The sequence below is a fragment of the Eretmochelys imbricata genome, chromosome 4, assembly GCF_965152235.1.
Source record: "Eretmochelys imbricata isolate rEreImb1 chromosome 4, rEreImb1.hap1, whole genome shotgun sequence".
In the NCBI taxonomy this organism is placed as follows: domain Eukaryota; kingdom Metazoa; phylum Chordata; order Testudines; family Cheloniidae; genus Eretmochelys; species Eretmochelys imbricata.
Genome location: NC_135575.1, coordinates 41614958 through 41631290, shown reverse-complemented (window position 1 = coordinate 41631290; position 16333 = coordinate 41614958). Strand labels below are relative to the sequence as shown.

Genomic DNA, 16333 nt, shown 5'->3' with positions numbered 1-16333 from the left:
TTTTTTTTTGCTCTCATTTTGCTTTTGGAAAATTAGAGTATAGTGGAAAAGCCTGGAAAAATGAATTCAGAGCAAAATCAATCATGTGAAGTGGATTTCATTTTAAAGGGCCAGCATTTATCTTGTTGCATTGTAATATGACGTCTACTGGCCCTTTATTTTAGAAAAGTAACATTGCTTCCAGTGTAGTACAGAAGGAAATGGGCACATTGGAGATCTGGCCACCTGCTACCTACCTGTAAACTAAACCTGAACGGTTCTGACCTTGCACCATTTGTGTTCCAGACTTTTGTTCTACTGTATGTCATGTGAATAAACTGGTTATTCCTTCCTATGCTTTTGTCTGATATCTATACATTTGAAATCTCAATGTTTTCCTTCCAGTCAGGGTCTCACAACTAAGATGTGCATACTGTGGTTACATCTAAAATGTTATACAAGAAAAGAATGGTTTTTAAAATTTCTGGACTGTTATAGTTAACAGGACAGCTGAAGAAAGGAGTTATGATGGAAGACTCACTAGAAAGCATTAGATTTTTACAGGCAGCTCTGTCCTGTGATTATGCAGTCTGATCTCCTGTATAATTCAGGCCATAGAATTTCATCTAGTAATTTCTTGTGTCAAGTCTAATAAGTTGGGGTTGAGGTAGGCTGTATCTTTTAAAAAAAGAGCCAAAAGGTTTCAAGTGACGGAGAATCTGACACATCCTTGAGCTGTTCCAATTGAAATTATCCTCACTGCTAAAACCGCATGCCTTATTTGCAATTTGAATTTGTCAAGTGGAGCAGAAAGGAATAAAGAAAGAGAAGTGGGAAAGTAAAGAGATAGAAAAGGACAGAGGGAGAAGGAAAGGAGAGGGCCAATGGAAAAAGAAAAAGAAAGCAACAGAAAACTGAAAGGAGGCAAGAAAGAGAAAAAGATAAAAGCAAAGTAAATTGAGGAAATGTGATAGATAGAAAACTTAGACAGAAGGCCTGATTTTCCACGGTGTTGCATTCCATTTTCTTTCTTTCTTTCTTTCTTTCTTTGTCTGTGATTCCCTAAAAAAAAATATTTTTTCTTCCTTTGTTTTCCTGAGGGGAAAACCAGACACTTCTTTGCCTTTTTTCCAGACAGAAGCAGCATCTTCTTACCCAGCTGTAGCCGGAACCTGAGCAGCGCGGAGCCACAGTTCTCATCGATGGAAGTGGTAGTTGATGGTGCTTGGCACACTCAGATTCAATCCTTTTATGTTGGATCTTCCCTATATACCCTCTCCATTTCTTGTTAAAAAAAAGTTCTTGCGTTTCTCATTCTGTTTTCTCTAGCTCTTGGCTGCCCTCATTTGTTTTCTTTCTCCTCTTGTGAGTCTTCCTTTCTGATCCTGCTAATTTTACCCTCATCATTCAGGTGGAGCATGGAGCATTAAGAAAGGTGTTTGATGCATTAGAATATTCTGGACTGGCAAAATTGAAAGATCTGTCAAATGGCAACATTAGCTGAGTTGGTGACTTGAGTCTAAGAATGTAGTATGGCCAGATGCTGCTTGTAAGCAAAATGCTCTGATTGCGCTAACTCAATACATTTGTGTTGTTACTTTACTGTTTTTTTAATTATCCAATTAAAGTAATTGTAGTTAATGTAAAAGAAACCCAAACATTTTATAGTGTACAGATTACATCACTTCCCCATAATGAGCAGAATGTATCATGTTGATATTTTCTGTGTTGCCCCAAGACAACACTGTAAGCTTTTATTTGGCCAGGTACCATCACATCTAGAGTGCTTTTCTGACCTCAAGTAGTTGATAGTACAGAATTTTTCTTTGGTAATATTAATTTTATAGTAATTTTTATGGATTTTTCTAATGCTCCCTGCTGTCTACGAAGGCTGTTGGAATGTGTCAACTTAAGAACAGTGTTCCTCCAAACCTCACCTAAGGGCAAATACTTTTAATAGAGCTCTCTTGCTCTTTGTATATAAAGATCTGAAAATGTTACTGAAGTACACCTGCAGCTTCTGGCACAAGCTATATAAAAAGTAATCAACAAGCAAAGGCAGTAAAAAAGCAGCTTCACTGAGCAGTAATATCCACATACCAGCAGAGTAAGCAATATTTTTCTTTTGGAAAATCTTTCATGCAACTACTGTGCTTCTGGACTGTGTTGTATCTCAAAGTCAAAGTACAATAGCTGCCAAAAAAACTGGAAGGGGAGAACTTTTATGAACATAAAATCACTACTACATGGCAGTACATTTTCTTATCAGAGTTTATTGTTGCACATCAGATATCATGCCACTAGCAGAATAATATTGTTTTTTCAATTTTAAAAAACGTTGAGAAAAATGTTTCCAGAAATTTTCATTCAATGTGAATGACAAGAATATTACATCTATAAACACTGAAATATCTATTTAATTTCTTCCTGAGGAAGTTTCACATTTTTAAGCAAAAGAAAAGGGTATTCTGTACAAGGTAGCCTGCAAATAAGTTAAACTCATTCTTTTCTCAAATGTGGAGCTGGGAAAATACTGTAGCACTTTCATAAATGTTTATTGAAACAGTCAGATGAATTTACATCACCTATATTTATGCCCCTTTATGTTCACTTTCTGCAAACAATCCTGCATTGTATTTTACTGCCACAGATGTTTGTGGAAAGCAAATTTCAAAGTCAAATGCATGAGTATTTGCAGAAAACAAGTTAAACTCCACACAGACAAGTTTTTGTGAAGGAATTCCTTGCACACTCATCTAAGCAGGGAACACGAAAACATACCACATGCCTTATCTGATCAATCACAACTAATTAGCTCAACCTATCAAATATTTGCAATACATGTTTCACAATCAATCTGTAAATTTTAAAAAACCCATTAAAGTTGGTAAGATATTTATGAAAATGAATTTGAAGACACTGCAGTCTGCTTGTAGATAAGTGATGAGCTTAAAATAAGCTAAACTTGGTCAAATAAATTTTTTTTTATGAATTACTTGCTCAGCTTTACTCATGTGTATCCCATTATTTTCAGATTCCAGCTATTGTAGATAAAGTCTGGAGTCTGCATGCCTTGCTGAGACTCCTTGTTCATAACTAACCTAGCTGGTCCTGAATAAATGTTATTTTTACTTTTTTTACAGGCTTTTGCTGAATATTTTCAAACATATTTTAACATAATACTTCAAAGCAGAAATTATGGGTAGGTGCATTTATTCCCTTTTAGGGCTCATACAAAAAATTTCAGCCCCAAATATATTTGCAAATCAGAGCAGTAAATACCTTTGTAAACTCAAAGAACACTATCAATTTGCCTTTATTATCCATTGTTTTTAAGTGTCTCAATAATATTAACTTGCACGAGAAGTTAATGCTATCTGGAGATGCTGATGCTAAAGAGTTTGATCCTGCAGACTTCTCTCAGGCATTGTCAAAATAGGAGTTTTGAACAATAAGGATTTCAGGATCAGGCCCTGTGCAATGCACAATTCTGAGGACAAAAGGCCAAATACTTTTGTTTATAGTATTTACTCAGTCAGAACTCCCACTGAAATCAATGTGGAGATCCTGTGCTCTGTGCCCCTGACAGTCCCCACACTCCCTGATAATATGGATGAAATGGAGCTTTACTACCAGCTATTTGCCTGGCCATGGCTGCCAAAGGGTCCCCATTTAAGAGAGGCATTCTTTCCCACATCCCATCAGGAGGCTCTGCAGAATAGGGTCTACAGATCTAGAATATATTACCTTATCTGTATAAAATACCTGGGACTAGAAGAAAGGTAATCTGCATATCCCAGTCCACACCCAAGCCCCATCCAACCTGGGGCTGCCACACATCCTCATGCTGGCCACTTCTTACCCTCTCCCCTCCACCCCCTCCCAGATCTAGACCAGGCAGAGAGCCCTTTGTGGTGTCCTAGAAAGAAAAGTCTGTGCTATTAATGTGTGTGAGCTCCATCCCTATAGCACAGAGGAGGGTTGACATCTGTGCAAAGAGGTTCCCTGCCCTCCATGCATAGCAATCTTGGGGGCATGATCTGGTCCCAAAATGCTTATGTAATTGCTGCTTTAAAGAGAGCAGAGTAATTATAGCACCAGAGCACAAAACACAAGTTTTGTGCAGTTCCTAAAAATAGTATTTTCTTTTTAATGTTTTGGTGATGGTGTATCTGTTGTACACTAAGGATGAAAGGACTCTATTGAAGTCAGTGGGGCTACTAGAGCATCACCGTAGGTGTCTTCCCCCATGATTCACATTAACATCTTAGTTGTTACAAATCCATATAGACATTTTCAGGTCACATCAACTGTTTACACATGCAAAGGATTTTTCTTTTGTAGTTATTCAGAGTCCAGGGGGTATCTTTTACTGGATTAAAAGAATTTTAAGACAAGTCAAATTTTGGACCTAATGCACATGACAGTAAATGAAATAAGATTTTTTTCATTCTTTCTATAAATAATTATGATGTTCAACTTATAGAATGTCTACTCTACTAGATCCTTGTTGTTAATCATGCACACTCCTTTATGCAATAATGTGCTGAGTAATGTATATATACACAGCAAATTTGCATTGATATTTTTCTTTACAGGCCTATCAAAATCATGTATTACAAAAACAAAGTCCACGAGTAAAAAAAAGTTACGTTAGAATTACAATAAGGATCTCAATATCTGTTTTCTATTTAGTGAACAATAAACTGGTTTCCATCCCATTATCATAAAAATTAAATTGTGCAGTTTCTGACAAACAAGTATATAGAAAAGCTTTCCACCATTTGATGTACTTTTTAACTGCCCATTTTAAAGCAAATATTGGGAGTGCAGTTACAGAACCAAGCATCTAATGTGGAACAATAGTATACAGAGGGAGCATGTCCATTTTTTGACTTTGGATATTTATTCATTTGCTGTCAATGCATTTTTAAAACACACTGAGACATATTTCAGTGGAGTAACATGAGAGCTAAATTTGGCTCATATTTTTAATGATCCCTTTCCTAATTTTTTGAAGCATTAATAATTATGCCCTGGTCTCACTGTTTAACTGAGAGTACTCACACTGTGAAAACTTAAACATATACTTAAGTGTTTGCAGTACTGGAGCCTAATTCTATATCATGACTGCACACTGTATTAATTTTTATTTAAACTTATTTATTTAATTACAAAACTTTTAAAAAATATATCTCCCTTGGGAAAGCAACTGCGTTTTTGCAACTTGAATGTATTAAATTGGAAGGCATTGAGAGATGCCAGTCTTTTCAGTCAGTATAAGGAGAGTTTTGGAAAACACACATCAAATAAATACATAAAATTCAACATACCAAAAACCAGGACAAGATAAATTGTAAATTAAGGCAATCTTAATATAGGTCTGTTTCTGTTCTTACACCAGTTTTTCAGATATAAGTCTACTGATTTCACTGGAGTTACTCCTCATTTACAGAACTGTGAGATCAGAATCTAGGCCCCATAACTTGCAACTCACAGCAGCTAGGTGTGAAAGATCTACTCTGGTCATTTGTTCATTGCATTGCTATGGTTTGGTTCAGATTCATAAGTTTAACACTCAGATTATTACAATGTACATTTCTTTTTTAATGTTGTGTTTCATATATCTAATTAGATTTCTTCTTTAACATAGAGTACTCTCTATTCAGAATACTCTATATTCCTTTGTGTTGCTGTTTCAGCGGACTGTGTATGGAGGTGCAGTATTTAAAAGCATAGATTCTAAACTTGAAGGGATCCACAGCACACTGTGGTTTCCTCCTCACAGAGCAGGGCCATATTTCTTACATTATTTCTTGCTACAGTGTTTTACCTGTGGCTTCAGGATTTGGCTCACAAAACATATTCTGTCCTGTTGTTTACACCTAAGCAACATGTGTTTGTACTCCGCAACTGTCGTCATTTATTTTAAGTTCAAAATTTGGTAAGCAGATTCCAAAGACAGGAGTACATTTGGCCATTGTGTGTTATACAGGGTTTTCTTAGTTTTGTATAAGACATGTCATAATAATCAAAAAGTATGAAAAACCATGAGCAGGCAAACAATGGGCTACAAAACTTACATGAGACACAACACTCCTAAGTTTGAATATAAAAGTGTAAATATTTACTATGAAATTGGACAATTGTGCAGCTTTGCTTTTAAAGCTTATACCAGTTGCTATTGACTTCTACATGTGCGCACAGTAGTTTACAACAATTCCACAGGCCCAGGAATGGTGAAGAGAAAGCGTGCAGGCCTCCAGAGTTCTAAGAGACACACACATTTTCACAATCCACATGCCAGCATATGGAAAGAACTTCATTCTTTAATTCTCTTTTGAAGAGGTATATTTTACACCTGCCTCCTGGTAGCTATTGAAGGCTTTAGGTAAGATGACTCAAGTGTGGAAGAGAGATTTCAAGAAGCTTTCTTTCTCTCAATGCTATCTCACTTTCTGTAGTTCCTGTCTCAGCCATGATGGCAGGGGTTGTCCCAATTTGTGCAGGAGTTTTGACAGTTCCACATTGTGATCTCTGTAGTAGCTTGACAGAAAAGCCCTGCACTGATGGATAAAAAAAGTAGACATTTTTATTTAGTAAAATATTGTACTGTAGATGCTATGGATTTTGAGTTTTGCAGTTTGTTTTACCTGTATCTAAACTATGCCATGTTTTCTTCTGTGCTGTATACTTTCTCCTATACTATGTATTATTGCACACAGTATCTATACTCTATTTAGCAGCTGAGCTGCAGAGGTAATTTTAGTAGATATACAGTAAATTTCCAAAATGTTCATCAAAACCAAAGAAACTGATCAGAGTCTGATCTCAGATACATCTGTATAGATCCAGAGTAACTCTGGAGTCAATAAGCTACTCTGAGTTTACATCAGTGTATCTGAGGGCAGACTATAACTCCATAGTATTTCAGGGTTTGTCATTCAGGTATTTACATTTTTTAGAGTTGTTCAGGATGGACAAACATAATACAAATAATACCCCACAGAGGCTGATTCACCTCTCACAAGAGTTACTCCTGATTTACACCAGCATGAGAATAAAATCAGGCCTACAGTACAATAAGTAAGTACAATAGTACTTACTACTGACCACGTCTTGAGCTCTTCACTCAGGTTTCATTCAGACTAAGTTAAGTGGGAGTTCAGTATGAGAAGGCCAGAGTAAAAACAGAGGTTCAAATGCTTGCTGAGAATTCTTCCCCTCCTCTGTGCAGAAGCGGGAGTGTGGACCTCAGCTATCAGGCCTGTGAAAGTAACTTTATCTGAACATTTCTGAAGAAACATTTTCAAAACTGATAGATACCAAAATTAATTGGTCTTAAAAATGAACTGCCATGAGAACATGTGTAACTGTTAATAGCCTGACAAGTCAAGAATGAAACAGACTGGAAGAACAGAGGACAGTCCCACATTTACACATCTGACCATGACTGCAACAAACCATGAGTTTTGAGCTTGTTGCTGGTGTGGGTTGCTTAGCTGAGGGGCTGAGATTTTAACTATGTTGCAGCTTTTTGAGAGCTAGTAGGTTTTTCAATATGAAGAAAATGTTTAAAAAACAATTTCAGGGTAAGTTAATTTGGAGACATCTTGGCCTTTATGCTCACCCTCTATACAAAAGGTTGAAAAACGATCATGTGGTTCATAGTATCAGAAAGGCCTCAGCTGTAGGGAGAGTTAATACAAATAAACCACAGGTTGTTAATTTTATCCTCTTGTTCTTGTTATAATTTTGTCAATGGAGTATCCCACGTGTGTGAGTGAGGCACTCCTTAAAGCCATTCAAATGCTGTATTGCCTCAGAAAACAATGGTTTACCTCTGAATCCATAGGAGGGTATTTTCTGCCTTTGCTCTTTCCAAGACACTTGGTTTTCCCTTCTTCCAGGAGTTGACACCAGAAACCTTTATGTGAATCGAACCTGAAATGAATATTTTGTACAACTTTCAATTCAGCAAACAAATCAAATATGTTCCATCTAAGATTTTTTTTTAATCACTTCAGCAACTTAATATTTTGGGTCCACTTTTCCCTTGTTATTCAGGCAGGACACCCCTTTGGAGGAAAGAATAAAAAATAACAGGATAGCTAGCTATCCCTATAGATTTCTAGGACACATATAACTGAACACAGATCCCATTGAATCTAGGCACATATAGACCCTATTTAATTTTATTGATAGTTTATATTGCAGAGGATTATACTGTACAGGATTGGCGCCCCATTTCATTGGGGGCTCTACAAACCACATAAGAAGGCACAATCCTTGTCTTGAAGAGCTCACAGTCTAAACAAACAAGGCAGACACAGGGTGAGAAAAAGGGATACAACATACAAGCTAAGGGTCAACTTCTGCAACCATTACTCATCTTGAATAGTACCTTATTTGTCCATTAGTTCCATGGAAATCTATGTGACTACTTACATAATCAGGTACTCTTCACTGTGAGTAAGGGTGGCAGAGTCAGGCCCAAAGTGAGAAAGTCACAGCAATTCCAAAGTTTGTTTTCTTTGACTATATTATGGTAAACAGAAGTGGGGTAAAAGGGAGGACAGGATGGGGTAAGTTAATAGGAGCAAGGCAGCAGAAAAAGGAAAGGATGGGCGAGACTGTGCATGGACTAGGGAAAAGGGAGATAGGAAGAAGAAAGGAGTGAGGAGGGAGAAAAGGCTGTTGAGGAGCATGGAAGACAAGACAGAAAGAATGAAGCTGGCAGTAATGCAGTTGTGTGAGAAAAATGGAGTAAACAACCAAACAGCAGAGAGGATGAATGGCCATTGTTTAACCTGAAGAAAACAGAATCTGATGATGACAAACAACTGGGTTCAGGGGGGTGTGATGATTACTGTTGCGGCGAAGAGGTTCTCCTCCTGAGGCCTGGATCTCCCTTGGGAGCCTTGCTCTTCCTCCCCCAGCCCACAAATAGGGACTTAGAGCCTGGAGCCCAAGAGATGGTTTTTCCCCCTGCTCAGACCTGCAGGTGGGGGACTCTAGCTGGGCTTCTCCCTTACCTACTGGCACCTCAGAGAGATGAACAAAGTCTCTCTATGGTTCTCACCCTCCCGCCCTCCCCGCCACAGTATATTTTCTCAGGCTTTTGAAATTACACCAATGTCAGTCTAGCAATGGATTAAAGGTGTCATGATGTACCTCACAAGTGGTATTCCACAATGACATTATCAGGGGCTTTGTCTGTACAGTAATGTTAACATTAAAGGGCCTTATTTTTAATTCACAAGGTATATGGACCTTATCTTGCTTCCATCGATGTCAGTGTCAAAACTCCCACTGGGAGCAGAACGGGTTTCTTAGACTCCTCTTTACCAGCATCATGAGTGATTCACAGCATAGATAAACACATCTTAAGAGCTCTTTGCATCACCATTATATGCACATGCTTATTTTGACATGACTTCTCTATGCAGCCAGCCGGTATATTCACAAAACCAGAACAAAATATACATGTTTGTATACAGACATGAACTACGTTTGAGCTAGAGATCTGGATAGGTGCTTTCTGTCTTTTATAGATCAAATCAAACAATACTAATAAATAATGTCAATGGAGCTGTATCTGGACAAGTTGAACTGATCATGTATTTTAGAGCACATTTCAAGGGCCATATTATGCCTTCAATCCATTTACTGGATGTCAATGGGAGTTGTACATGGCTGATCAAGGGCACTGCTTTGGCAGTAGCATGGACACAGGTAACACCTGTTTTGATTGCATAAGAAACTATATGCAATAAGTATTGACAAAGATTCATGGGAGTCAAATTTCCAGAAGTACGCAATTATTGTGGATCCCATGTACATCATGACACAAAGTGCCTTTAAATTATCCAAGATATGTGGATTATTGAAGTATTATTCATTTTATGAAATCTTTTTTGTTAAATTTCCATTTGACCATGCAGAAACCAGAGTATATCTGCACAGTTAAAAATCTGCACAGTTAAAACTACAGTCTGCCAACAAAAAAACCCCTCATTTCAAGACTTAGGGACAAATCTTTGGCTCAGTTTATGTATCTGTAAGGGGTACAGTTGCCTTCAATTGCTGCATAAAATGGCTGTGCACCACCTTGACTGTTCCTGGAGATGGTCAGTTCAGTGCATATGGATGGAAGGAACCCACAATCCACTATCCTGGGATGTGGAGCTGCCCGGGGTGGGGAAATCATAAGTTGGGTCTAGCCTAAAGAACAGAAACATTTGTAATTTAATCTGTGGAACAGCATTTGTAGAAGTATCAATGGTGGAGTATGTTCAAACAGAGTTAATTAAAAGCTGTTTTGTGAAAAAAGACAATTCATCCACAGGAACATCCTCTCAAGTGACAACAGAGTGACAGTATAAATTCATGACAAATCATAGTATAAAAGTGATAGCATTAAACAAAGCCCACAGGTCATAACAAGACTGATATGCTCAAGACATTTAATTGCTTTATAGAAATACCAATATTGCCAGCCAGCTTGTTTTAAGGATAAATTCATCAACCTCAAACTATGGCTAGAAAATATCTGCTAGCATGATCTAATGGGTGGAGCAGGAGACTGGCAACCGGCACTCCTGGGTTCTTCTTCTGGCTTTGTCACTGACTGTGTGCCATTAGGCAAGTGTTTGTTTTTAATACAGATTTTTATACAATGTCCATTACGACAGAGTCTACAATTACTAGTCTACCATTCAATTCTCAGTGCTTCTATCTAACCCTCTGTAAACTGGGCACCATAATATTTACCAACCTCAAATGGATTTGTGAAGATTAATTAAAGAATGTAAAATGCTTTGAGTTCATTGGATAAAGAACCTATATTTTTATTTCACATTACACTGCTGCAATTTTGCAGGTACAAGTAGATGGGAATTTTCTACCGTATTTATCAATTACCAAATGACATACAGGGCCAAATTCATTACTGGTATAACTAAACTGATTTCAATAGAGCTATACCAGGATGAATTGGGGTCAAAGTAATGGAAAAAGTTGTCTGAATCTATGTTATGCTAAATGAACATTATCTGTGTTCAAGGGTAGACAAGAAGGAAAAGCCTGCTGCAGAATTAGATGCAGAATAATAATTCACAGCATCCAGGTCAAGACCTTTGGTGTACAAAGAAACGGAGCTTTCAATAGAGTTACTTTCAGGGATGAATTGGGTCCATTATGTCTTTACAATACACTTGACTTTATCTCATGAAAGATAAAATCTGTTTTGCTACATACTCCACAAAAAGGAATAGAGCACAACTGTCTGAAAGCATTAAATAGAGAAATGTCTAGGAAAGGAAAGGAATTTTTTTCTGAGAGCTTCTTATAAAAACAGACAATGGGCTCACATTCAAAAGAGCAGCCTAAGGTTCTCAATCTTATTTTAAGGGCAAGTAAATCTAAATGTCTGAATCCAAAGGATTTGTGTATATTATACAGAGAGTGGATTTTACATTCCTGACACTGATATTGTTGAGTCTCCTGCAATTGAATGTAAAGGAAAACCAGCCTTCTGTCCATTCTGTTTACGCATGGTGAATCTTTTGCTGCCGAGGAAAAAGATGCAAAGGCATCTCTCTCTTTTATCCATCCAAAATCCAAACACAATTTTCACAAACCAATACTTGTTTTATCTGTCAGGTGTCCATCTCTGTAATATTTGAACACCATATTTAATGTCTGGCTCAATGCAGAATTCACAGAAAATATAATCCTTCTGAGTTGCATTCTTTCCACATGTTGTTAACGATTACTTGGACAGCAGTTTGAAAGCATGCAAGAAAGAAAAAATTACTTTTCATGTCTAATCAGCACATAAGCAAGTCCAGATTTTTCCACGGAAATTAAAGAGGGTAAAGACATTGAAAAATACATACTGTTGCCCATACTAGCATTAGTGATATGGCTTGCATGCAGAATTAGTCAGAGGAGTATTAGTGGCTATTAATTTGTATCGATTTTGCTTATAGAACCAACCCCATTTTGTTACAGCCAACAAATTTCTCATCAACCTAATCTTACAAGGTGCCGTGGTTTGTCTCAGAAGTTCTGAGCGCACATTCACACACGTATACATTTAGATGTACAAAAATTCAATGAATAACAGCAAATTATAATTTACAAGGAATATTGCAACCCATTCTTTTCAGACTCTTTATACAAAACTACAGTTGCACAATTATTTCCTTTTTAAATCACTCCATGGCTAATATTCCATGACATTAATTATGAATAACTCACGTTAGGGCTTCAGAGTAATTATAATGAGGCGAGACTCCCAGAAACTTCTGCACTTCATCCATCACGGTAGCTGGGTCAGTTCTCAGCTGCTGTCCATCAATAATTAGCAACTGCAAAAATAAAGTAATACTGTATTTAAAATTCATCATATTTCAAGCTTCAAACTAAAACTTTGACCTATGTCACGCTCATTCATTAAGAGGAAAAGAGGTGCCCCAGGGAATGGTAACAGGTCTGGTCTTATTTATCGTTGTCATTAATGATCTGGGAGAAGGGTAAATGGCACACTAATTAATTCTGAAATTCAATGATATTGGAAACTGTTGTGAGCACCACCGAGGACAGCGAAATAATGCTGAAGGACCTAGTGAGATTACAAATATTGGCAGGAAATTAAATGAGATTCATCCTGGCAAAATGCAAGCTCATACGTCTGGAAAAAATAAGCTGCAACACCCCGGCCAACCCCACATATAAAACGAGAGGAAGATATTCTGAGACTTATGTGTGCTCTTTTTTCAGAGTATCAATCAATTCCTTGTCACTGCTGAAGAAAGCACTCAGCTCTCTGATCCTTTCCCACACACGAGTTTTTTCTTGTGTCCAAGATCCATCATGACTCAACAGTGGGAGTTGAAGCCGCTATGGTGCACAGTGGATAGGAGATGGCTAATCTTCAGGTCCAGATTGGCTGTTGGACAACCAGTCATTTTTCCCATGGAAAAGCTGCTTTTTGTGACAGCAGAGCTGGTTCACTAACAACTCTTCTAAAACTGTTTTACCCCCATCAGAGGTTGCCATCATATGTGAAGTAGAGCTTGTTGCACATAAAGCAGGTTTCTCCTACCTTCCTGCTGCTCTCTACTTTTGATAATAACTTGCTTTTAGATTTAGTGGAGATGGCTGAATGAACTGGGACTAGGAAGTGGCTTAGGGGAGGATGACTGGTGAGTGAATGGACTGAGTGAGGCAGCAGTTCTGTGGAAAAAATTGCATGTGTTCATATAATTAAAGATTGTATCATAATTCCTACGCACAGGGTACTAAATTAGTTGCATGGTCAAATTTAATTCTGGCATTTCCTAACTTGTGAGTGCTAGACTTGCAACCCTAAGGTTCTTTTATTGTAGTGTTTTTGTATATAATTTCCTAGATTTTTAAAAAAGCAAACTGAAAAACAGAAATTCCACATTGTAGAACCATACTGACTCCCACAGTCTTCATCAGTATGGTTAGAACCTTAAGATCCACATCACAGACTTCTGCCACTTGAGCTAACACTGATAGTAGTAGTAGGTTGTGCTATATCCTCTACATGGGCGTCTCTAAAAGGATAAGAGGCACGCATTTTGTGAGTGGGTTTGGGTTTCACAGCTATTTGTGGACAGCTGAGGAATGCTAAGCCTTGGGGCTTCTCTAAACAAAAACTTAATTTACTGCAAGCTGGGCTGTAAATCTACCTCGCGCATTAGCCAGCCGCACACTAAATGTCCATGTGGACCTTGCTGCTGGGTACTAGAAGTTCCCTAGTGCAATTTGTTCTACCCTGTTTTGAAACAGGAGATCACAGTGCACTAGGAAACTTTAAGTGAGAGGCAGCAAGGTCCACATGGACACACAGTGCATGGCAGGCTAATGCGGGATAAGATTTAAAACCCAGCTTGCTGCACGCTAAGTGTTTGTACAGACAAGCCCCCAGGAGTCCTATATTCTATACCAGATTCTGAGGGAAGTGTACTCTACTAGCAACCTTTTCTGCCTGTTTTCTGCATGCCTGACCTCTTCTATGGCTTGCACCTCCAGTCTGCCACAGTTTCAGACTCAATCTCCCACTCCAGTTCCTCCATGCCCCATCCTGCTCCCCCATTCAGTTTCTCATCCCTAGTTTCTCCCCTTTTGGCTCCCTGTCCCAGTTTAGCCTTTGCCCCTACCCTTAGGCCTCTCTTAATTTTCCTCTTTGCAGCCCCTGCTGGTCATCAGCAGCAATTCCAGAGAAAGTCCCACTCAGCCTGTTGCAGCCTGGAGATGGACCATGCTCAGTACAGATGGAATGTTCAATCTCTACTGAGCATGAGTGAATGGAAATTTCCAGAGGCTCAAAACTTGACCAGATTTGTGTAGATTTTCACAGGATTGGCAAAAGTTACATCCCTGGCAACAGGGAAACTCCTGTGCCAAATTTCAAGTCCTTGATATAAAGCATGGAGGCACTAACGCTTCTCAACAAACTTGTCAAAAAGAATTTGTTAACACAGGTAAAATGATGTATTTTCCCCTGATCTTGTTCTGATAAATGACTGAATCCTTTTTGCTGAAATTTTCTTCAAAATTCAGTCTGTCACAGATGCCTGGCATGGAAAATTTCATCCCATATGGTTAAATTTTGGCAAAGCTCTAAACAACTGAAAACAGGGTTTGTGAAGTGCCTTGAGATGTACAGATGGAAAGCTCTATATAAGAGGTAGATATTATTATAATGGAAACATCAGGGAATCTTAACTATTTGCATTGCTACTTGCATTACCTATAATATGTTTGACTATAATAATAAATAACAATAATAATTTTAATTTATAAGGTGCCTCTCACACTAAAGTGCTCAGGGTGCTGAAAAACAATCAGAAAAACAATTTTATGCATTAATAAAAGACCATGTGACCTCAAAATTAGACAATGTGGGTAAATATAATAACAATAAAGATATGAAAGAAGATAACTTACAGATTGGTTCATAGGTGGGTGAGTTCATATGATTCCAACATGTAAGAAATATACTACTCATGTAGTGTCCCTCTATAAGCTACACATATACATATTTGGTCCAGTTGGGATATGCTGGGTAGATTCCAGTCTTTCAGTCTAAGGCTAAACTTTATGCTAACTTGCTGATTATAGATCTGCATCAGATAACTACTTTAATCATGCTGTACTCAATAGCAAATTTGGATATGACTGACTATTTTCATTGCTGATGTGTTTACGCAGAAACAATGAGTCAGTCAGTGGTGATGGACAATTATTTGTTTTCACCGAGGGATATGAAATCCTATGTCCCTTGAGGACCTATCCTAGAATGCATACTGTTCAACATACACGAGACCTTTGGAGAGATCAAATCTAAACAGAGTGTAGAGAATATCACATCAGTATGCTGGAATTGCACAACTGTATATCTTATGGACTCTTCAAATTTGGATCCTAAAAGAACATGTAGACAATATCACCAGCCAGATGCATCAGAGCTTCTTTGTTCACACCATGGGAAAAGAGAAGTTGCAGACTCTGGATAAATTCTCTCCTCCAAACAAGCTCTTAGAGGGTGTGCTGGGAATTAGTGCTTCACAGAGTGTCAGCATTCAGAAACATCAACACCAGAAACAAAGCCTATCAACAAGACATGAGTAATGTGATGTATGCCACCCCTATGTTATGCACCAGAAGGAGTATGGGGCTTGTGATGTATTTCTTCTAAGGCATGTGCTTGGAGAGCGTAGACAGGAGATAGATATCTTGTTAAGTATGTGTCTTCAGAGGCTTGTCAGGAGTATGCACTTTTCATTAAGTGATATCTGTTTTGAGATACGCACACTTTGGTCTCATGAATTGCACACACCAGGAAACACAAACCCCTTTGAGGCTCAATGTGTAACACACAGAGATTCAAAGGCACAGGAGTGCCAGCTGTAGGTTCCAATGCACCAAATGGTTTCTCAGTTTCAATAGAGCTGTGCACCAATGAGCTGGGAGGGGAGTGGTGGCCCCCAATATACTAGCAGTGATACAATACACTGACAGACCTGGAAGAGGTGTGATGGGTAGAGGACATTTAGGCATCAACAGATTGAAAAAACCAGTGATGACAGAAATCGCAGAGGCACCAGTGTGCACAGAGGTAGTGATATGCTGGCAGTTCTCAGTGGAGTGAGCAGTGAAATGATTAGCTCATGGAAGGACCGCTGAACTCATGAGCAGATGAAGACACTGAAACACTTAATGACTCATGGGCATTATGTCTTTATTTATCTGTGTATCATACCCAGTTCCAGACACTCAAGCCTCTATATCATCAAGTCTTCACAGTGTTCAGTGC

General features: G+C 38.2%; 1 protein-coding gene across 2 annotated transcripts in view; it reads right to left on the bottom strand.

The window, feature by feature from the left end:
- Positions 1-6357: 6357 nt before the first annotated feature.
- The window catches only part of LOC144263523 (bifunctional heparan sulfate N-deacetylase/N-sulfotransferase 3), a 94887-nt gene continuing 84911 nt past the window's right edge, over positions 6358-16333 (bottom strand). For both annotated transcript variants that reach the window (XM_077814414.1, XM_077814415.1), the window contains 3 exons: positions 12244-12353; positions 7821-7923; positions 6358-6545 (listed from right to left, as the gene is read on the bottom strand). In XM_077814414.1, coding sequence (XP_077670540.1) covers positions 6426-6545; positions 7821-7923; positions 12244-12353 — 333 coding nt within the window. In that variant the 3' untranslated portion in view covers positions 6358-6425. The remainder of the gene's footprint in view (positions 6546-7820; positions 7924-12243; positions 12354-16333) is intronic.